The 22,316-nt window shown below is 36.7% G+C and overlaps 3 protein-coding genes across 3 annotated transcripts; 1 reads left to right on the top strand and 2 right to left on the bottom strand.

Annotated features, from left to right (window-relative positions):
- Nucleotides 1-781: 781 nt before the first annotated feature.
- LOC147568120 (ABC transporter B family member 1-like) lies at nt 782-7,111 on the top strand. Its single transcript, XM_086654564.1, has 10 exons — nt 782-1,644; nt 1,748-1,802; nt 1,874-2,049; nt 2,146-2,346; nt 2,466-2,725; nt 2,819-3,135; nt 3,263-3,486; nt 4,124-4,497; nt 4,582-5,296; nt 5,703-7,111. Exons 1-10 carry the CDS (start codon nt 1,207-1,209, stop codon nt 6,963-6,965), a joined length of 4,023 nt encoding a protein of 1,340 aa, XP_086510690.1. The 5' UTR covers nt 782-1,206; the 3' UTR covers nt 6,966-7,111.
- A 1,444-nt stretch (nt 7,112-8,555) lies between these two features.
- On the bottom strand, nt 8,556-12,848 carry DPB (Transcription factor DP). Its single transcript, XM_086654565.1, has 9 exons — nt 12,178-12,848; nt 11,702-11,778; nt 11,465-11,508; nt 11,290-11,352; nt 10,919-11,065; nt 10,747-10,815; nt 10,484-10,582; nt 9,604-9,674; nt 8,556-9,329 (listed from the first exon to the last, which is right to left on the bottom strand). The coding sequence occupies exons 1-9, from the start codon at nt 12,441-12,443 to the stop codon at nt 9,086-9,088; spliced, it is 1,080 nt and encodes a 359-aa protein (XP_086510691.1). The 5' UTR covers nt 12,444-12,848; the 3' UTR covers nt 8,556-9,085.
- Nucleotides 12,849-13,639: 791 nt separating this feature from the next.
- LOC147568122 (Class II aaRS and biotin synthetases superfamily protein) lies at nt 13,640-19,662 on the bottom strand. The gene is made up of 11 exons (XM_086654566.1): nt 19,172-19,662; nt 18,963-19,058; nt 18,756-18,844; nt 18,434-18,563; nt 18,037-18,129; nt 16,876-16,950; nt 16,578-16,695; nt 16,124-16,266; nt 15,269-15,397; nt 14,613-14,776; nt 13,640-13,980 (listed from the first exon to the last, which is right to left on the bottom strand). Exons 1-11 carry the CDS (start codon nt 19,562-19,564, stop codon nt 13,842-13,844), a joined length of 1,569 nt encoding a protein of 522 aa, XP_086510692.1. The 5' UTR covers nt 19,565-19,662; the 3' UTR covers nt 13,640-13,841.
- Nucleotides 19,663-22,316: the final 2,654 nt, after the last annotated feature.

The raw sequence follows: 22,316 nt of genomic DNA on the forward strand, positions 1-22,316 counted from the left end.
TTCACCACATATCGGATCAATAAGTTTCAATCTTTTCTTCAACTCTTTATACAATAAAAATTTATCTACTCACTCAGGTAAGTTTCTTCGATCTGACTACTCAAAATTTTCCAAAACTTCATCTCCTAATAAAATTAAAGGTACCCTTTCTAATGACACAAAATCTTAGAATGGGTTGGGATTAGATCGGATTAGTGAGGTAAAATTGTGAGGAAACTAGACGCAAAGCGAATGAGATCTGTTTGTTTAGGGGAGAGAGTGGAAGAAGGTAAAAGAGACATAGTGAGGAAGAAAGTTAGAGACAGGGAGGAAGAAAGTTAGAGACAGGGAGGAAGAAGGTTAGGGAGAGGGAGAGAGTGTGATATACTAATTAGGGTTATTGAAAGAACATTCGATGGAGATATACTTATACTTATTTATAAAAAAAGGACACTTTTGAAGATGAATAAGTTTTTGTGCGATTTTGATTGTTTATGGATTACTTCTTCAATTTTATGTAGTCTGTTTTATTTTGTTGGTTCTAAAACCAGTTCCTCCTCTGAGAGAAGGAGCAAAAAAAGAAATTGAAGATGAGAAAGGCAAGAAAATTAGTGAGGGTTGGAGATAAAAAAAATTAATTAGAAATATTCTGATTTTTTGGAGAATGATGAAGATGATGGAAGTGAGATAAACAATAGTGATAAAATAACATTATTGATGAGGGTAAAGGTGGAAAGTGAAAATCAACCGTGCAGAGTCTAGACGAAAAATACAAAAATGAAGTCATATAGGTATTTTTAATAAACTAGATGGCAAGGCAAGAAGTTGCCCTCACTTGCCCATGAACTGGGAGCCATTTGCCAAATCACTCATTAAAGTAATAGTTAGAACCAAATTTGGTCAAAATTTACAGCTACATGGTAGATGTCAAAACTCAAGCTTTTTTTTTTCTTCTCTCCTCTTCAAATCACAACTTTTTGCAGACCCAAAATCTCAAATGTCAGTCTCCCTTTTCTCAATTTCACACCAACATGAAAGAGTTTACAGTCTTAGAGAGAGAAAGAGGGTAAATGTAAAAGTTTTCAAAGTCCCCTCAAATGGTATAAAACCAGAACTAGGTAGGGCGAGAGAGAGAGAGAGAGAGAGAGAGAGAGAGAGAGAGAGAGAGGGAGGGAAGAGAGAGAGCAGAAGAATTTAATTTAGTAGAGAGGAAGTAAGACTTTTATAATGTCAGAGGAGACTAGTGAAGATTTAAATAAGGTGGAGTACTGGAGATGGACAGAAATGCAGGGGATTGAGCTTGGTACTACTACTACTACTACCATTGAGACTGGAGTAAAAGTAGAGAGAGAAACAAGAACGAGAAGAGAAGAGGAACAAAGGGTAGAGAGAGAAAGTGGAGAAAAACAAAGAAGAGAAGTGATGGAAGTACCTGAAGTGAAGAAAGTTGAAGATGAGAAGCTTGTTGAGTCTCCTTCTGTGGGATTTTTAGAACTTTTTAGATTTGCAGATAGGTTGGATTATATTTTAATGGCAATAGGAACAATTGGAGCTATTATTCATGGATGTTCTTTGCCTATATTTCTTAGATTCTTTGCTGATCTAGTGAATTCTTTTGGTTCAAATGCTAACAACACAGATAAAATGATGCAGGAAGTCTTGAAGGTACTTTAATGGCGGAAACCAAATTTCTGATAAAAGGATGAAACTTTATTTGTTTTTGTTGATTTTAATGGATACCCATTTTTGTTCTTCTTTGAATTTACAGTTTGCATTCTACTTTCTTGTGGTTGGTGCTTCAATTTGGGTATCTTCTTGGGCAGGTTAGTAATGTCTGTGACTCAATCTCTCTCTCTCTACTCATTCTCTCTCTCTGAAAATGAATTACTTGCAGAGATATCATGTTGGATGTGGACTGGAGAAAGACAAACAGCAAAAATGAGAATAAAATATTTAGAATCTGCTTTAAACCAAGATGTTCAATACTTTGATACAGAAGTTAGAACTTCAGATGTTGTTTCCGCCATTAACACAGATACTGTTATTGTTCAAGACGCCATTAGTGAGAAGGTAAACAAAAATAATCAAAACCCATCTCTAAATTCCTTCTTTCTCTCATTAAAAAACTACCCAAATCTAACAAAACCCAGTTTCAATTTTCCACAGTTGGGTAATTTCCTTCATTATATGGCAACATTTGTGACTGGATTTGCAGTGGGTTTCAATGCTGTTTGGCAATTAGCCCTAGTCACACTAGCAGTTGCTCCTCTCATTGCTATAATTGGAGGTGTTTATACAACTACATTATCCAAATTCTCATCCAAAAGTCAAGAATCACTCTCACAAGCCGGAAATATTGCAGAACAAGTAATAAAAAAAAAAATTGATCTTGAACTGTTTTTTTCTTCTTTTAATGTGTTTCTAAATTTGGGTTTGTGGGGAGATTTCTTCATTTGGGTGATTATGATTTCTTGTTTGATTTGCAGACAATTGCTCAAATAAGAACAGTTTTTTCATATGTTGGAGAATCAAGAGCATTAGAGAAATACTCTTCTGCACTTAAAATTTCTCAGAGAATTGGTTATAAAATAGGTTTTGCTAAGGGTATTGGATTAGGTGCTACTTATTTCACTGTTTTTTGTTGTTATGCTCTTCTTCTCTGGTATGGTGGGTATTTAGTTCGTCATCGTGATACTAATGGAGGTCTCGCCATCGCCACCATGTTCTCTGTAATGATAGGTGGATTGTAAGTTCTTCTTCTCCCTCGTCGTTGTCTCTCTCTCTCTCTCTTTCTTTCTATAGTTTGATGTGAGTATTTAGTTTTGTTTATGGTTAACAGGGCATTGGGTCAATCAGCTCCAAGTGTAGCTTCATTTACTAAAGCTAAAGTAGCTGCAGCTAAGATATACCGAATTATCGATCATAAACCAAGTATTGATCGAAATGCAGAATCTGGGCTTGAATTGAACACAATTACGGGACATGTCGAATTGAAAAACATCGATTTCTCATACCCATCGAGGCCGGATGTCCAAATCCTTAACAACTTCTCTCTAAATGTTCCAGCAGGAAAGACAATTGCATTAGTAGGAAGTAGTGGTTCTGGTAAAAGCACTGTTGTTTCTCTCATTGAAAGATTCTATGATCCGAATTCAGGTATTTAAACAAATCAAACCCAAGTCCCGAAAAGAAGCGTTATTTCGTTTAATGTGATCTAAATCTTCCATGGAAGTTAAGTTCTTGTTCATGGATTCATGTGAGATTATTCAATTATTTGTTTTAGGTGAAGTTTTGGTAGATGGGAAAGACATAAAGACACTAAAACTAAGATGGCTAAGGCAACAAATTGGACTTGTTAGTCAAGAACCCGCTTTATTCGCGACATCCATTAAAGAAAACATGTTGTTGGGTAGGCAAGAAGCTACCCAAGTTGAGATTGAAGAAGCTGCAAGAGTTGCTAATGCTCACTCATTTATTGTAAAGCTTCCTGAAGGTTATGATACTCAGGTACACGACCGCCTGTTTTAGACGGTCACGAGGTCATTTTCGTCATTTTAAAACTAGAATAATTCTTATAGTATGGGAATAATAATATATTATTTCATATTTATATGACTATATCCTTCATTGTGAAATATACATTTCCAGGGATTAGTACTTCTTTTGGAAGTTTAATTTTCGAGGAAGTCATTTTAAGATAAAAAGCCCAACTTTCTACATATTGGATTATTAGTTCTTATGGAATCAAAATATGTGGTCCAGTCCTTTGTATCCTCTCAATGTGACTCGATAACATTCCCGATAAACTGTCCTTTTCTATCGCGTTGCAGTCAATCATGTAAAAGTTCACTTTCTTCATTGCTTTTTTTTAAGTGATTTAATGATTTCAATTCTATTTTGTTTGTTTGATTGATGTTAAAAACACATAAAGTCTTGGATAAAGATAGTGGAAGTAGAAAACTGACATCTCCCTTAAGAACCAAAGAATGAGCTTCTTATCTAGTTTTAAATGGGCTTTTTGTGGTCAACCAAACTGGCACATTTTTTGGGTGAACGAAGCGAATCATCATTAGAGTATGAGTTTTACGAAGTCTATCACTTAAAATGATACCTAAAGAAGTGGAGGTTAATTTGGAAATGGCAGGTCGGAGAGAGAGGATCTCAATTATCTGGAGGACAGAAGCAAAGAATAGCTATAGCAAGGGCAATGCTGAAGAACCCGGCCGTCCTGCTCTTAGACGAGGCGACAAGTGCTTTAGATTCCGAGTCAGAAAAACTAGTACAAGAAGCTCTTGATAGGTTCATGATTGGAAGAACAACTCTAGTCATTGCCCATCGTCTCTCTACAATCCGTAAGGCCGATCTAGTAGCAGTCCTGCAACAAGGGTCTGTCACTGAAATTGGAACTCATGATGAACTCTTCGCCAAAGGCGAAAATGGTGTCTATGCTAAGCTTATCAAAATGCAAGAAATGGCACATGAAACAGCACTTAATAATGCTAGAAAAAGTAGTGCAAGGTCAATTTCAATATCATTATCTCAGTATCGTAATGATGATATATTTTCTGCAACTTTGTTTAAAAACATACTCGGTTTTTGCAGGCCTTCTAGTGCTAGGAACTCTATAAGCTCACCGATTTATATGAGGAATTCGTCATATGGTCGATCACCATATTCTCGACGACTTTCTGACTTCTCAACTGCAGATTTTACCCACTCTCTTGAGGGTTCATATACTAGTTACAAACTCGAGAAGCTTCCGTTTAAAGCACAAGCTAGCTCATTTTGGCGCCTTGTCAAGATGAACTCCCCTGAATGGGCTTATGCTCTGGTGGGCTCAATTGGGTCGGTTGTGTGTGGATTCATTAGTGCTCTTTTTGCTTATGTCCTAAGTGCAGTTCTCAGTGTTTACTATAGTCAAGATTATGCTTATATGAGTCGAGAAATCGCGAAATACTGCTATTTATTGATCGGTGTTTCGACAGCAGCTCTTGTCTTTAATGGCCTGCAACATTTCTTCTGGGACATAGTGGGCGAGAACCTAACAAAACGGGTGAGAGAGAAAATGCTAGCAGCAGTACTTAAAAATGAAATGGGTTGGTTTGATCTTGAAGAGAACGAGAGTGCTAGAATTGCAGCTAGACTTGCTCTTGATGCTAATAATGTTCGATCAGCAATCGGTGATCGAATATCAGTGATTATGCAAAACTCCGCTCTTATGGTTGTTGCTTGTACTGTTGGTTTTGTATTACAATGGCGCCTTGCTCTTCTCCTAGTTGCTGTCTTCCCTGTCGTTGTTGCCGCAACCGTTTTGCAGGTTTGATGTTCAAAATTCTAATCTATCCATACATAAATACTCAAGAATCTAGTTAACAATTTATTACGTTTGTTGACCTCCAATAAAGAACCATGTAGCAGTGAGCAAAGAGGGTATAGGCATTATTTATCAAGAGATTTCCATGTGGGACTATTTTCTCATGTCCCTCGCATGTGGCGTTCTTTAAGACTTATACATGTCTTTTTTCGTGGGTGACATGGAGCATGTGTCCCCATTGGGCCTATCGCGTGTGGGCCTGTCTCTGGAACCATATGAAGTTACTCGACATTCAATGAAAGACCCTAGATATTATATTCTTGGTCAAGAAGTTTCCTTCTGTCTATGTCTGACTACTCTCACAAAATCTAACGAATATGGGTATTGATTTGGTTAATCTTATAAACAGAAAATGTTTATGAAAGGCTTTTCGGGTGATTTAGAAGCTGCCCATGCTATATCAACACAATTAGCAGCAGAAGCCGTCTCAAATGTTAGAACAGTTGCTGCATTCAATTCAGAAGCAAAAATTGTCAGTATATTCTCCGCAAACCTTCAAACACCTCTCAGACGTTGCTTTTGGAAAGGACAGATAGCCGGAAGTGGCTTCGGTGTTGCCCAATTCTTACTCTATGCTTCTTACGCTCTTGGCCTGTGGTACGCATCCTGGCTTGTTAAACATAACATTTCTGATTTCTCGAAAGCAATTCGAGTTTTCATGGTACTAATGGTATCTGCAAATGGTGCTGCTGAGACACTAACACTAGCACCGGACTTCATTAAAGGCGGACAAGCCCTACAATCTGTTTTTGATCTTCTTGACCGGAAAACTGAAATTGAACCCGATGATCATGAAACAACTCCAGTCCCAGACCGTCTTCGTGGGGAAGTGGAACTCAAACACATCGATTTTAGCTACCCATCTCGCCCTGATACATTTATCTTCAGAGACCTAACTCTTCGTGTTCGTCCAGGAAAAACACTAGCACTAGTTGGCCCAAGTGGTTGTGGAAAAAGCTCAGTACTTTCACTTATTTTAAGATTCTATGAGCCTACATCAGGTCGGGTACTAATCGATGGGAAAGACATTCGGAAATATAACCTAAAATCCTTACGAACACACATTTCAATGGTACCACAAGAACCATGTCTTTTTGGTGCAACAATATATGAAAACATAGCTTATGGAAATGAATCTGCAACAGAAAGCGAGATCATCGAAGCTGCAACAATGTCAAATGCTCATAACTTCATTTCAGGTCTACCAGACGGATACAAGACATGGGTAGGAGAGCGAGGTGTTCAATTATCAGGTGGACAGAAACAAAGAATAGCCATAGCTAGAGCTTTTTTAAAGAAAGCAGAGATAATGTTACTAGATGAAGCAACAAGTGCATTAGATGCCGAATCAGAAAGATGTGTCCAAGAAGCTCTAGAGAGAGCAAGTTTAGGGCGAACGAGTATCATTGTTGCTCATAGATTAACGACGATAAGGAATGCAAACGTTATTGCTGTTATTGACGATGGTAAAGTGATTGAACAAGGTTCGCATTCACATCTTTTGAACCATAATCCCGATGGTTGTTATGCTCGTATGATACAGTTGCAGAGATTTTCGCACATACAGACTTTTAATGTTGGGTTTGGGTCGAGTTCTTCAACAACATGCTAGAGAATGTGAAGATAGAGAGATTTGATTAACTAATGTTAGTGTTAGAGTGTAATGAGGTGGTTTTGATTTGTTAATCATCTTTTGAGTGTGTTTTTGTCGCAGTTTATATGATGGGATTTTGTGTAATACTATATAAGTTTTTTTTTCTTTTGCTTAAAGAAAGTATAGATAGATATATTAATTTCATGGGTGACATTATAGGTAGAATTTGCACCTTCATTTTATGTAAACATCTTACTTAGGATAGTCTCACGTCATTTGGAAGAGCGTCTGAATCTTGATATCGGACTCAAATCAAGGATGCCATATTGCACAATAAGTTCATTATTAACCCAAAATAGACCAAAAGTCCAAACAAATATAAATTTTAAAATGTACCAAACAAATCATTTTTATATGCACTACTTTTTTGGATTCACCGACAAAATAATTTTTGCATGAATTTATTACCTTATTGTAATATAAATAACCCTATACATTTTACTGTTAAACTTCACACAATTTTGTTTGTATTCATAACAAACCAATTTGTACATATATCTACACATAAAAAAAAAAATCGACAATTGGTGATATATGTGTATATTTGTACGAGACGAAAGTAAATATACAAAAATAATGGACTTTTTATCTATTTTATATTAGGTTTTGGGCCTTAAGTCTGCCCACACCTTTGTATTATACACACAAAGATGCCAAGAGAAAAGGGAGGGCCCTTGAGTAACTTTAATTGATACAAGGGATAGGGGAGACAAGATTGACTTTGGTTCATGTGGGTAGTTGACCCACATTGCACATGTCCAATCAAAAGACAATTGGTAGGAGAACCTCGACATCATAAAATACTAAATCAAGTAGTTGTTTTGGTGGGGTTGAATGAGAGGAGGGAGGTTAGGACTTAGGAGGTTAGGACTTAGGAGGTTAGGACTTGGGAGGTAGGTAAAAGAATACAAATGAAAAAGAAGAGGGTCTGCTCTTAGGGTTTTGGAAAGACAAGAAAGAGGGTGGCATTATTATTATTGTGGGTCTTCCTTCACCTCAACCATCAAATCGGGAAGAATTTTCTATTACTCACCACATGCGGTGGGGACTTGGATTTTATGTGGCCGGAACTTATACTTTACTTTCTAGACAAATCAGACAGTCGCTTTACAAAACCTTCACGAATTAAAAATGTCGGATCGGCTCAAGAAGAAAGAAAACGTGACCAATTTCTACACCACAAGTAAAGCCCAAATAGATAATTTTTGAAATAATGTACTTGATATTTCGTAATCGATGTATTAATGTAATTCAGTGTAATACGGGTACTTCTTTCTTCTTCCCTCCTTTCTCTTTTTCTTTCCGCCACAAAATAGCGGAGGTATACAAAATCTTCCCAACTATTGCATTTATGACCAAACTGACATCTATTAAAAGTTTCTTGTCACCATAATCAAAATGGAAGAATGAACTGATGAGGAGATTAGAAAATAAACTATCTTATCTTCTAGGTTGAAGAAGCTTACCTTAGCCAAGCAATCATCTATTTGTTTTGTTTGAACACCCAAGTTGCTTCGATCAGTCGAACAACTAATCTGGACTCTGGAGTGGACACAAAGATGGCAAATTTCTATAGACTCAAGCTAATAACTTTCAATTGGAACAAGAACGATATATAAAACGTGACCACAGTTTCACGCTTGCCAGAGTGTTGAATTTGACGATTTATGCAGCTAATATGCTTGTACTGCATATTTGATCAAATCGACATTATCACAATTTCATCACGATTCTCTCTCATACTGACCGAAGTTGCAGGTTTCTCTATTATGGTCTGACAAACTAACTACATGCCTTTCATTTCTAACAACAAAATCATAACTTACTAAGGGGGGAAATCTAAACATATATATATATATGATGAACATACAGATATTACTGCCTAAACCACCTCGAGAAGTCTTGGAGGGCAAGGATTCACTTAACCGTACCTTCAATTTCTTCCATCTGGTCATGAACCTAATCCAAGATGGCTGGTGCAGTTGTTTTCCTTCGGAGCTGCTAATTACTTTACACATTATACAACAGAAGATAGAGAGATCCATGGCGAGATCATAACGAGCTTTAGATAAGGATCATCAATGCTCATGCTTGATTCGAGCTTTTAGAATTCCTGGAAGAGTGGGTGAGGTGGGAGACCTACCACCCACCGTATTTGATCTCAAGGGATGTGGAGTTGTGGGTGGGTACACGCCCACCATGCTAGAATCCTCACACCCATTTGCAGGAGATGCATGGGGGACTTCATCGCCCTGCGGTCGTCTTTCGTGGAGCTTCATTGCCTTGAGAACGTAATTATCATCGTGCAGCTCAAAAGGGGTGCTGAAATTAGGGTTGCAGATAAGAAATTAATCAATGAAAGTGTGAAAAAATCAGATATCTCTATCGCATAAGGGTTCACAACGAGCCAGGTCGGTCTGGAAACGGCAGGCCATCTATTTAAACAGCCCAATAGCCAGCAGTGGCTCGCTGTCCTCGAAACATAAAATTCTATTATTGTAATGACTATGTTTAACAAGCACAGAGTCGAGATACCAGTACTAACCCACAACGGAGAAAAAGTCAGAAAATATTGTGTTGTTGGGCTCAAAAGTACCTGTTAAAGTCAAAATGCACGAGCTGCATATCTTCCGATATTTCCACCTCAACAGTTGCATGAGGGCGCGTCTACAATTCAAATATGACATGAATAGTGAAGCTAAGATTATTTGAGTAGCCCGAGAAGAATCAAAATTATCATCACCAACACACGTCATACAACCATGAACATCTTTCTTCATAGGTGAAAAATGCTATGGCACATATTACTACAACTAATTGCTATCGCCTAAGCTCCTTAAAGTTCTCAGCCAACATCTCTTGAAAGTTGAGACATCTCATCAGGAGAGGGTCAGGTTAAAGATTCTCCAAATCCTCAGCAAAGTTTTGCTTATTGGAATGGTAAATGTAGCAAGCTTTCAAATACAGTCCGTTTCCATGAAATGATTGGGTGAAACTACATTCTTTTCCACAAACCGCTGAAGCTTTTGAACCCCGTCTAAGGGCCTCTAGTGCATACACATACAAAGACAAGAATAATTTACCACTTCTCTGAAGAATGGACTATATTGAATACTTCTACGCAGTGATAGCTTTAAGCCTTACTACCTTAGCACTGGATTCAGGGTCACAAAGTTGATAACACTTTTCTCGTTATATTGTCTTATCCATGGAGATCCTTCTAACACTGTCCTATAATTGCAAACCCACACTCCTATAGAATTTGAGGCTTCCGCCATTATATTCACGACAGTTTAAAGTCTCTCGAAAATACTGTCTAGCTTATTAAAAGTCCCCCCCAAATAATTTTGGGTATTTTAAAGCAACTCGGGCTCAAGAGTGAGAGCCTAGTTAGAATAAGAATTTTACTAGATATACAAGAGCCTATTTTCGAGCAAAACTGGGAACATATAAAGGAGCAAGTAGCAGATTAGTACCTGAACCAGAATAAAAGGTAAAGCAACACCTCCTGTAGGGGCATTCCCTGAACTATACAAGTCCTCATTTCTCTGTATCAGGTTCTGAAGACCAACATACTGTAGCAAAAGGAGGAGAAGTCAGTGAACAGTCATTGATCATGATCTAAAGGTTTTAACCATATGCAGAAACTTCTCAATCTAGAATGTTAACAAACCAGGTTACAAAAATAACATGAAACTGAAAAAAGAACCCTGATAGTGAACATAGAAAAATATCTTACTTGTTCCTCTAGTTCTCGTAAATAGGCAGCTTTCTTTTCAATCTTGTTTCTCAGTCCAATACGCTCGGCCTACAAAATTTAAGTTTGTAAAGATGGTTACTTCATGTTAAAAACTACCCACAAACCACACTTGATGCATTCTTCTTAAGTTCATGGCACAATCAGACCAAACCTTAAGCTCTTCAACATCATTCATACTGGTATGAGGAAGACCCTTCCATTGTATCTCCTTCTTATCTTTAGATATAATATCCATTGCCATGAGAACATTTAGGGCATCATATACCCTCCGTCGTATATTTTTCTCATCAAATTGTTGCTGTTAACCAGAAAAAGGCCAAAAGATTGAGTTGCACGGTTAGAATACTATTACATGGTTTCCTACACAGGTTTGCGAGCACATAGAATCTAATCTTAATCTGAATCAAATTCATTTCCTCACTACCAGTTCGTAAACACAAAAGATCAAGTAATCAACCAACTTTTAGAGTTGCGAGTGTATAAAATCTTGTTTACATGTTGGACTAAATTAGACATTCTTACCTGATCTGGAGCTGTAAGACTATTGCTAGGAGACGAAAACTCAGTTACTAGCTCATCGGCAACCTGGAAATACTATGATATTTAGATTTATACACATTGAAAAAAATGACACTTAACGAAACATTGGAAGCACTATTAAAATGTATGTGATCTAACATCTAAGAATTCAATTTACCTCATTGTAAGTAGTTCTACCCTTGCTTTCAACTTTCTCGCAGACTGATTACCATCACAAACATCATAAAAACACGAAGTCGTTACTAGAAAACTAAAGAACAATTAATTAGCCAGCAAAAAATACCTATAGTACCAAAGATGTAGTCTATCAATTTCGCATAATTTGCACATTGTAATGAAAATCGAAGAAAAGTGAAGCACATGGAACAAGCACGAGAAGGGAGAAAGAACTCACCTTTCATGCTGAATTGCCGGAGCCCTCTACTTTTATCGGCTCCTGTTGCCCTCTGACCCCTCTTTTTCTTCTTCCCACTGTTCGGAAATCAAGTACAAGTTAACGAACTCATAAAAAAACATAATTATTGTAAAAGAGTTAACTTTGAAGAATTATGACCTAGCCCAATAGTCGGGTATAAACAAAAGAGACTTCGATTATAGGTTTACCAAGCAATACAAAAATACCCAATTCTCACGGCATGATCAATTCAGTAGTTTTTCCTTCCCAACCCTAGAAAAGTACTAAATTCTTGATTAATTCAATAATTCCCGCCATTAAATTTGTATTATTTCCCGCCATTAAAACAAAAATAAACATCACATGGGTTTTCCAAGATAAACATAACTACCCAAACAAGAAATAAGGTCATCAAATTCGAAGTTACAAATAATCACAATTTTGATGAATTATGAAGAAACCTAAAAACAACTTACGTAAGCCCTTCTTGAGATCCAGCATCTTCTCCGTTAATATAAAGCTGATTCATTGTAACGGAAGGGTTTTCAGTTGTAGGAATTGAAGTTGATGATGGTTCGATTCGACTGGAAGGAGAACCAGCACTTCCACCGCTAGTCGAAATCGATTGACCTGAAAAAGTCGTAACCCAAGATTTTGTTCCACCTCCACTTCCTTCTCCTCCCTTAGATAAATTTGGCGGGTTTTTTTCGGCATTTTCTTGGTGTGTCCCGCCAGTTGACATAACTGATTCTTGATCAAAATAGGAAGGCGAGTGATGAGAGTTGACTCTAGCAGAGGTTACAACTTACAAGTGTCTCTTTCTCTCTCTAGAAATCGAAAATGGGAGAAGATGTGTCTATCTCACTGTCTCTCTCTCTCTCTCTCTACATCTCTAGATGAGATGCCCAACACAAAATTGGTGAGAGTGATGAACCTGGTGGTTCAAGAAAATAGTTTTCCCGGTTTTAGTTTTTTTTTTTGGTGAACTTTCCCGGTTTTAGTTGTTGTTGCACTTTCAACACTTTTACATCACAAGACACTGCGGCCACTGCTTATTATTCATGGGTTTTTTTGTGTAACAAATGATAGACAAAGAAAGTAGATCTGATGGTACCTAAATAGAAATCATTGGTCTTACGAGAGAGAGTTGACTCGCAAAACCATAATGTTCAATTTAAATAAAAATCTACCATCTTGATTTAGAGTGAGAATTTTCACTTGGAGAGAGTGTTGAGGGAAAAACAAGAAACTTGGATTTGAGTGGATTTTGATTTTCTAACATTCTCTATCATTGTTGTTTTATGCAACCACAAGTAAGAAATTGGGTCAAAATTGGCAAATTGCTATCTTCGTGCTAATTATCTACTCATTCACTAGGAAGAGATTATAAGATTATGGACATCAACTTTTTGATTTGCTACGGGTTGTTCTCCATGGAACTTTAAAATCCTTGTAGTTTTAAAATGCATTAGTAGAAAATTAGTTTACCACAATTAAAATTTAATTGCTTTTTCGGATATGATATATTGCGCGAAATGTACCAAAAATTTGTTAAGCTTTCCACTCAAAATGAAGGGATTTCAAGTTTAGTAGTTTAGCCGGCCTTTAGATTCTGGAAGAGTTTAAATTCAACAATTATCGTGTTTATCACATTGTATCAATTCTTTAAAGCCCGGTACTACAAGAGTTCAAATTCGAAAATTATCCTCTTATCACATTGTATCAATGCCTTTAAAACTCAGTTCTGTAAGGGTTTAAATTCGACAGTTATCGTATTTATCACATGGTATCACCCGCCTTTGAAATGACTATCGTAGTCCATATAAAACAGTTGTTCTAAGTTATCATCATGAGTATCACCTATTAATCTTTGAATCATCACCATTTATAACTTTGACAAAAAAATTCAATAAAGAATATCTTCAACGTCATTTAAGGTTGGAGAGAAGCAAAACTTCATTCAAAATTTTGAAGTTATTATTTTGCATTTGCTCAATACTGGGAGAAACAATAATCTTTTCAACGGAAGAAAAAAAAAAAGACCCGAAACAATAATCTACAAATTCTCTAATAAACCTATGAAATAAATAGACATAACAAAATTACTTGGACTAGATCTTCAATGCCAGAATCCAAATTATTAATCCAGTTCATCGAGTTTAACCTCGGATTGTTCCCCAGTTGCTAGAATTTTTACACGAACCATGCCCTTTTCCCACTCTGAGTTCCCCACCAAGATCAACCTTCCTGCATTGATCCTAGCTGCACGCTTGAACACCCTGAATATAAGATAAAACATAATTAAGTACGACGATAACGAAAGCAAAATAGCATATCATACAAAAGTTTGTGGGTGTATCTGTTGGAAATAAATCGACAACCAAAACAATTATGATTTAAGATTCTGCGGGAATCTGAATACTGGAACTTGGATAAGAATCCCCTTTGGAAGAGATTTCAGTAACGCTTTAAGATTATAATATATCTAAATTCAAGTATATCGAAAATTTACTCAATATAGGGATCAGTGTTCGAGAGTCTACATTATCATTTAGAATATGAACATCAGGGTCTTCGTTGTATTCCTTGGTGTGATGGGTTCCTGCGTGGGTAAATTACGTACTTTGGGATCAGCCAGTCCACCATTGCCACTTAGCTCCGAGCGATGGGGGGACTGGGTATCAGGGATCGACCCACTTCCAATCCCGCTCCCAACTGCTAAGGGAGTGAAGGAACCATTCATTTGTCAAACACGAAAATAAAGAGTTCTCGGTAGCGAAACCAACTCCAACTAAAGCAATTGAAGCGAGGCAGGCATTCTTTTCCAAATAATAATTGTTGGAGAGAAGTTATACATAGAAAGAGTTGCTATACTAGTTTGGTGACAAAGAATATGTATTTCAATACATACCATTTAAGGGGTTTGTTCTCCAAGACAAGATCCACACTTTGGCCTTTTTCTCTGAGTATAGTTGCTACTGCAGAAGCTGTTCCTTGAAGTTCTGGATCCAGTGCGCATACAATATTCTCTACTAACGGAGTAAGCTCTGGTAGAAGTCCCTTCTCTTTGAGCAACTAAAACGCAAAGTATTAAACCCCGTTATTCATTGGCAGTATACAATTACAGAGATACATTTCCGTAAGAATCATAGTATATATGGGATAGTACATAATAGTCAACTGGGGAAACCTGTATCAGCCATGAAGAATCCACCCAAGGTTGAATAAAAGACAAAAAGGATCCAATTAATGAGTTGTTTGGGAGCAATAAACTATAAATATCAATATATCATTGTTGACGACGATTTTCCTATCAATGGTTCTACTACACCAATACAAGTGTAAGGTGATTAGAAGAATTAGTGACTTGTCGATCTTACCGACTGTCCCTTTAACATCAGCTTTTTGAAAGTTAAGAGCTTAGGCAAACAAATAAAACAGATAAGGGTATCATATCTTCCAAGAAACACATAGCGGTACTTTTGCCCTGGAAAAATTTAGAAGTTAACTTCTTCCAAGGGATATTGTGTGCCTAAGAAAGGAAAGACATTAGATAACCAATCTTACTTCCACTATGACAGCATCTCCAAATCCAAAGCCACATGCTGGAACATCATCACCTCCAAAAGTAGAGAGCAGCCGATCATATCGCCCACCACCACAGATCGCTCTTAGCTTCCCTTCTCTGTCAAATCCCTGAACAAATAAATACTTTTGTGAAAAGAAGAATTATAACCAAGAAAATTAAGCATACATTCCTAAGTATCAAGCTTGTGAATCACACATATATGTCACATGCAATGAGCATTTTATCGTCTATACTTCAAATCTTCAAGATATATGTGGCTAAGTACTTGATAAGTTTGCTACTCATTAGTTGTTATCCACGATAAACAACTGCAAATGAGCGGACCACTTTCCTATATAGACTTCACATACAGTTTGGATGATAATAAGCAATACTACAGACACCTTCACATCACAATCAGGATGGCCTGGTGGCAGATGCTTATTGTTTTTCATGTGGTTTCGTCAAAAAAAATATTTAACAGGAGAACAAATATACTGATTTGAATAAAACTTACAATTTTGACTTCATCTAATTATTTTCTTATATATTCATTTTACTTTAGAAAGTCAGACCAACTAGTATATCATTTTTTAACCCCCAAAACTACCCTGAATTATTTGTTCAAATACAATTTTTAATTCAAATAGTACTATATTCCATAACATGCTCATCTTCGAAGACTCTCCACGTATCTCAAACAGAATGTGATTGACATAACCAAACACCAAACTGAGAAGAAATTAACATAGATACAATTTTTTTTTAAATTAGTTACACTTCTGTCACAAAATATCGTGCCTGCTCATCCAATAACATAAAAAGAAATAGACAGATGTGAGCATGAGTCTAACCTCAAATACAATTCCAGTATAGTAAGCTAGACCTCGGACAATGGATGCATCAAACTGAATCCAGTCAGAATAACCAAATTTATCAGCAAGAGAGAAGAGAAGCTTCAAATCAGCAATGGCATCCCCTGCACCTCCTAGTATCTCTGCATATGCACAAGATCAAATGCACACAAACTTATTTCAGTCTAAAACTTGCCGGGCCAATTCTTTGCTTCCTCTTTTTCTTTTCTTTTTTTGTTTTATTAATTCCTCTTATGTAGTTTCAGAAACTACGGTCAGTTGGTCACATTGAGCTGACTTTATTCCTAATTGAGGGATACAATGATCAGACAAATTTGGTCACATAATATCATACATAAAAGATCCAAGAACAGCTCTAAAAACATATTATTAATATAAGAAACAAAATGGAATGCTAAACTAATTCATTGTTGAACAGTTTAGCAGAACAAACCTTCCAGCTGGGACAATGACTTAACAGAAAGAACTTGCAGTAGTTCTTCAATAGCTTCTTCTGACATCCCAACTGAATTCAGGTCTCTCTTTATGTCATCTATGGGAACCTTTTCCAACTGTTACATTAAACGTTTAGAAACCTTTGAGTTACATAGACAGAAATCATATTAGGGAAGAAGAAAGGGAAGTGATAAATCTAATATGAACTTCATAATCTAAAAGAGGATCTTTTGTGAGCATCTAAACCCTGTCCTTTGCTGGCGAAAGTCGAACCTTTGAGAAGTTAAGAAACTAACCTTGTCAATGATGACGCAAACTTTGCCGAACATATTTTCTGGTATAGAATAATTCCCAAGTACATCTTGTAAAACCTGAAAAGTAGAACAGATTACATATTAGAAATACAAGCTACTAACTCATAATGAAATTGAAACCACAGCGTACAGCAGATCCCAGCTCACTATTTAAATATCAGTTCTGCAGCGAAAAGAAAAGTATCAAGAAGACCAACTTAAGATAGTAAACAAATTCGAAGGTCAACTACAAATAACAGGTAGCAACACTTTTCCAGATAAATTGGAGACTGACCAAATTTATGTTACATACATAAGTCTCGGTTTTCTTCTTTAATTACCATTCAGCGGAATAAATATAAATCGTATATTATCTGGACTCTGGATCTATATTACAGTGTTATCATTACATCACTTTTGCACCTATGCAGTGTCCGTAGATGAGGCTGGTGTCCTAAGTCCTAACTCATTGATCATAGAAAGTTAGTTCATTATTAATCTGGCTGTTTAGTAATTGTCATTAGTTAAGAAAGTCACTGATCATAACTGCTCAAAATGGGCATCTCCAGAGATACTACAACTGTACATTTGGGGGTAAGCAACTGGTTTGTAGAATATAATGTGGTATCTCAACAAATACTATTCGGAAGTCGGAATCTAAAAATAGGTGCTTTTACCATATGTCCAGTAAAACTATCGATAGGCATTTCTTACTAAAATTTAATGATGTGTAGATTATGAAATCTAATACCCTTTAAGTGTGTGATTTAGAAGCTTTGCAATCCATAAAGAGACACCTCCAGTAATAGTATTCTTGTACTCGGTTCGACATAGTGTATATAAGGTATGTAGGAAAGAGTAAAATATCTTCCATTTATACAAGATGTTTATATTGAATGTTTTCATTAACCTTAGCTAGTAAACCTAGTGGCAGCTCAAAAGTCATCAGAAGATTCCGAAAATTTACTACGTCGTAGCAGCTTAAAGTTTAGAATTAACCTACCCTTTGCTCAATAAAACTATAAACTATTCACCACGAAAGACGAAGGACTTTGCAGATCATCATATCAATAAAAACACTCAAATATATATTCATTCTAATCAAATGTAAACAAAGTTATCAAGACCTCTGTACGTCACATCATAAGAACGATCCTCTTACACCTTTCTGCTAGAAACCTTAAAGCCCACATCTGATGATGTTATCCCGAGTCGCTTAAAAAATGTGACTATAGAAGAAATAAGCTCTGCCTCAGCCTATAAACAGAAAGAGCAAAGTTAAAATGAGGAATTAACCCCTGAAAAAGATTTACGCACTAGTTAAAATAAATAGAGACCCCTAATATCATAAATAAAACTATTTGCAGCAGGAACACATAAATAGAGACCCCTAATATCATAAGATATGAGATGATATACGTGCTACGGTTATACGCAACACTTGATTTTGTACACCTCGAAATCTTCTACAAAATGTTCTGAGACAAGGTCTGAAATACAAAGGTATGTAGACACACATATAAAAGTATAACATGACCATCATGTGAATGTGGGAGTATACCGTAACTTCAGGAACACCAATAATATCCATATTCCACTGGTAATGCTCACGACGTCGTCCCCTTGTCATACGCTCGTAACGCCAACATTGTCCTACTGCGAACCACTTCAACGGAAGGGGAGCAGATTTTCTGGACGGAAAAAATAACAAACATCAAAAATTGGCAACCTGATCTGTACTGTGATATCAGAATCAGAGGTACTACAGAGGCACCTATCATCGACAAAAACATAACTAGATAATGCAACAAAAAACTCTATGTTTTAACAATGCTTTTCAAAATCAGTATCAAATAAACAAAAAAGCAGATGAATTATAATACCCTTTCTGTATCACAAGTCTTGCCAAAGAAGGAGTAAGCTCTGGTCTCAACGCAACTCGACGATTTCCCCTGTCCTCAAAACTATATAACTTGGGAAAGAAAGGGCAGGATACAAAGCTAATCAGGCAAGAAATTGACTTCCATTATATGACTATAATCATTATATAAGCACAGATACATAGAGAGAGAGAGAGAGAGAGAGTTTACCTGGTCTCTAATTTCCTCTCCAGCTTTTCTAATAAAGAGAGCTTCAGATTCAAGTACAGGAAAATCAACCTCTTCGAACCCAAACAAGCGAGAAACCTTTTGACACCCAATATAATTGGCATTAATCAAAATTGAATCACAAATTAGAACAAAAATAACTACTAGTCTACTACTTATATAGAAAACTATAATCAGTATTAAGTACTAACCTCTCTGAAATTCTGAAAAAGCCAACTCCGAAGTCTCATTTCTTCTGGGGGGAAATCCCTGGTTCCTTTTGGGGGATTAACATCAATCTTTTCGGATGTTTCAGGAACTGGAGGGGAAGAAAGAGCACCAGACCTACCTCCACTGACATTATCTTTTATAGCTTGAATTGATGATAATGATGATGAAGAACAGTTTCTGGTATTTCTAGAGATAGAGAATTGAGGGATGAAGAGTTGAGGATTTCGATTGAAGAAGATAGAAGATGATGTGAGAGGGAAATGGGTTAGGGTTTGGGTTAAGGGTTTAAGAGGGGAATTAAGAAGAAGGATTGAGGGTTTTAAGAATTGGTTTAATCGTGGGTGAAGGATAAGGTGAGTAGCGTTTGCAGACATGGCGACCGATAGCTTCAACAGTCTCTCCCTCTCTCTTTACTAGTCTACTCCATCTCTGTGAGAATTGAGATGGACGGACTCTTTTCTCGGGCGCACTCATTCTTAGGGGTTTCATCTAAAAATATTTTATAGGCACTCCCGATCAGGTTTTAGGGTGTTAGATGTCTTGCAACGAATAGGGGCAATTACTGAAACCCCCACCTTTTCATAATGCAGATTACTGAAACCCCCACCTTTCATTTATAATTACAAAAACCCATAACAACTAACGGCCCTACCCCATTAAATGTGACGGAAAAGTTCAAAAAGGTGGCGGTTTTTGTAATTATAAATGAAAGGTGGGGGTTTCAGTAATTCCCCCCAACGAATATTGAAGCTAAAACTCAGAACAACTATAGATTTTTTTTTGTTGTTGAAAGAGAACAACTATAGTTGAGAGGTGATTTTGTATTATGCAACTATAATGGAATGAATTAATCCGAACCAAGAGGTTTGGTGAGGATATCAGCTACTTGATCAGCCGAACACATGTAATGAGTTTGAATGAGACCGGAGTAAACTGTTTCACGAACAAAGTGGAAATCGAGCTCGATGTGCTTGATGCGTTCATGAAAGACTGGGTTTGCAGCAATAGTATAGCCGTTTGTTGATCTTTTACGCCTTCTTCCTCCTTATCTTCTCTTTTCTCAAACCTTCTCTAGTCTCTACTCTCTATTTTTTTATCTCTAAACCATCCACCAGAACCCTAAGCCTAATACCTCACATTCTATAGTTATCTTATTCTCTATGTCCCTTATTTTTTAAAGATCATCGACGTATCTCTAAAATGGTTAATAACCGAAATTGATTCATTATCTAACCCTTTTCAGTGTTTAGTTCTTGACTATGATTCGCTTACGAAACAAAAGTTGAGTGTTCGGCCGATACGTCGATGATCTGCGTGTCAGATCAAGCGTTTTAAAGCCAATTGAGCTCGATTTATTAATTTTAGTTGTTTTTTTTTAATATGAGATGTAAAACATCTCTGAAACAGATCCTTGATAAAGAGGATCTATTTGATCAAACAGATCCAACATATCTTAACTGTTGGATCTGTTTGATCAAACAGATCTAGTCTATTTCATAGATGTTAAATGTTATTATCCTGTTGTATTTTTTTAATATGAGATGTACAACATCTCTGAAACAGATACAAAATAAAGGATTTGTTGGAGTGTTGTTTTTATCTGGAATATTTGGAGAAAGACAAACTTAATGTTAGTAAATTTGACCCTTTGAACGACGGATTTCCAGAGCCAGTTTCCAACAATCCATCGTCTTAAGTTCAGTCTCTGTAACTTTTTTTTTCTTTTCTATGTTTATTTTTTTAAGTAATCCAAACTTTTGATGTAAGTTTTGTCTTTAACATGTATCAATGGATGAATTTAAGTTGACTTCATATTTCCTTGGGTTATTTAGACATTGACCCCCAGTTATTTAGCGATATTAGGACTACGCCTCTAAAACGAAAACATGTATGGCGTTGACCCTCATTATCGAGTTTTCATTAAATATTAGTTAAATGGTTCACGTGTCAATCACATGCATGACTAATAATAAAAATGCCCTTCAGAAAAATATTTAGGTTATTTAAACATTGGCCCCCAACTATTTCTGATATTAGACTATAACCCTAAAACAAAATTATGTTTAGGGTTGACTCTCATTCTCGGTTTATTCGTCAAATACCAATTCAGTAGTTCGTGTACGGTTTCGTATTTCTCTTATTTTTTATAAGTTTTCAAATATGATGAAAAATTCATCCTAATCAGACAAAAATGTATTGGTCCATGAACCTGAAGTTAGTCTGAGAACCCTATCCAAATAAGCCAGAAATATATAAAAAATAGGCTACCCAAAGTCCCAGACTGGTTCAACCGCCTGGCTGGACATATTAGATAGGCTACCGAATGGAAACATATAAAAACGCTTACCCAATATTATCTAGCCGTCCAATAAGTTTGGTTGATTAAAGAGATTAGAGAAGGTTTCAAACATGTAGTCGTTAGATATTTATGATACAAAACCCATGCCATTAGTTGGCATGTGACCCACTTTACTGGTATTTGATTGACAAATCGAGTATGAGAGTCAACTACCGACATATTTCAATTTGAGGGTGTAGTCCTAAAATTGCTAAACAATTGCGGGTCAATATTCAAGTAAACCTAAAAATTATGTGAAAGGTATTTTTGTCATAAGTCACACATGTGGTTGACATGTGAACCACTTAGTTAATATTTACCGAAAAAATCGAGAATGAAAGTCAACGTCATACATATTTTATTTTGGAGTGTAGTCCTAATATCGTCAAATAACTGGGGTGGTCTGAATAACCCTATTTTCTTTTTTGACATGGCTGGCGATCCGACCGCCTACGATCGCTAGAGCCAGAGCGGGCTCGCGAGCACTATCAAAGGCCAATTGGTCCGACCGAAAACGCCCGACTAACCCTAACAGGCAGAGATGGTTCGAGCTCGACCGACCCGAGTCCGTGAAGGGGTTGCGAGCGCGACCGACCGGGTCTGCCCAATTCACACCCCTACTCTCATCAAGTCATGAAGAATAATTTTTTCATGTCATAACGGATACAAAATAACATAAACATAAAGAAGTCGTGGTACGATAACATAACGACACAACAAACAACATCCGTTGGTCTGGTTTGGCGGCCAGATATTCCACCGATCATGACCTCATGTCTAATAATCAT

The sequence above is a fragment of the Eschscholzia californica genome, unplaced genomic scaffold, assembly GCF_041429995.1.
Source record: "Eschscholzia californica isolate CP2 unplaced genomic scaffold, dmEscCali1.0.p SCAF_1, whole genome shotgun sequence".
Taxonomy (NCBI): Eukaryota; Viridiplantae; Streptophyta; class Magnoliopsida; order Ranunculales; family Papaveraceae; genus Eschscholzia; species Eschscholzia californica.

Excerpts from the sequence above, each read along its gene's own strand:
- LOC147568120 (XM_086654564.1), top strand. The coding sequence starts at position 1,207 with ATGTCAGAGGAGACTAGTGAAGATTTAAATAAGGTGGAGTACTGGAGA. Across the intron at positions 3,136-3,262 it reads ATTCTATGATCCGAATTCAG|GTGAAGTTTTGGTAGATGGG; the intron begins GTATTTAAACAA and ends TATTTGTTTTAG. Across the intron at positions 3,487-4,123 it reads CTGAAGGTTATGATACTCAG|GTCGGAGAGAGAGGATCTCA; the intron begins GTACACGACCGC and ends TGGAAATGGCAG.
- DPB (XM_086654565.1), bottom strand. The coding sequence starts at position 12,443 with ATGTCAACTGGCGGGACACACCAAGAAAATGCCGAAAAAAACCCGCCA. Across the intron at positions 11,066-11,289 it reads GTCTTACAGCTCCAGATCAG|CAACAATTTGATGAGAAAAA; the intron begins GTAAGAATGTCT and ends TCTGGTTAACAG. Across the intron at positions 9,330-9,603 it reads GTGCATTTTGACTTTAACAG|CACCCCTTTTGAGCTGCACG; the intron begins GTACTTTTGAGC and ends CCCTAATTTCAG.
- LOC147568122 (XM_086654566.1), bottom strand. The coding sequence starts at position 19,564 with ATGTCTGCAAACGCTACTCACCTTATCCTTCACCCACGATTAAACCAA. Across the intron at positions 18,564-18,755 it reads AGACTTGTGATACAGAAAGG|AAAATCTGCTCCCCTTCCGT; the intron begins GTATTATAATTC and ends TTTTCCGTCCAG. Across the intron at positions 15,398-16,123 it reads ATACTGGAATTGTATTTGAG|GGATTTGACAGAGAAGGGAA; the intron begins GTTAGACTCATG and ends TTATTTGTTCAG.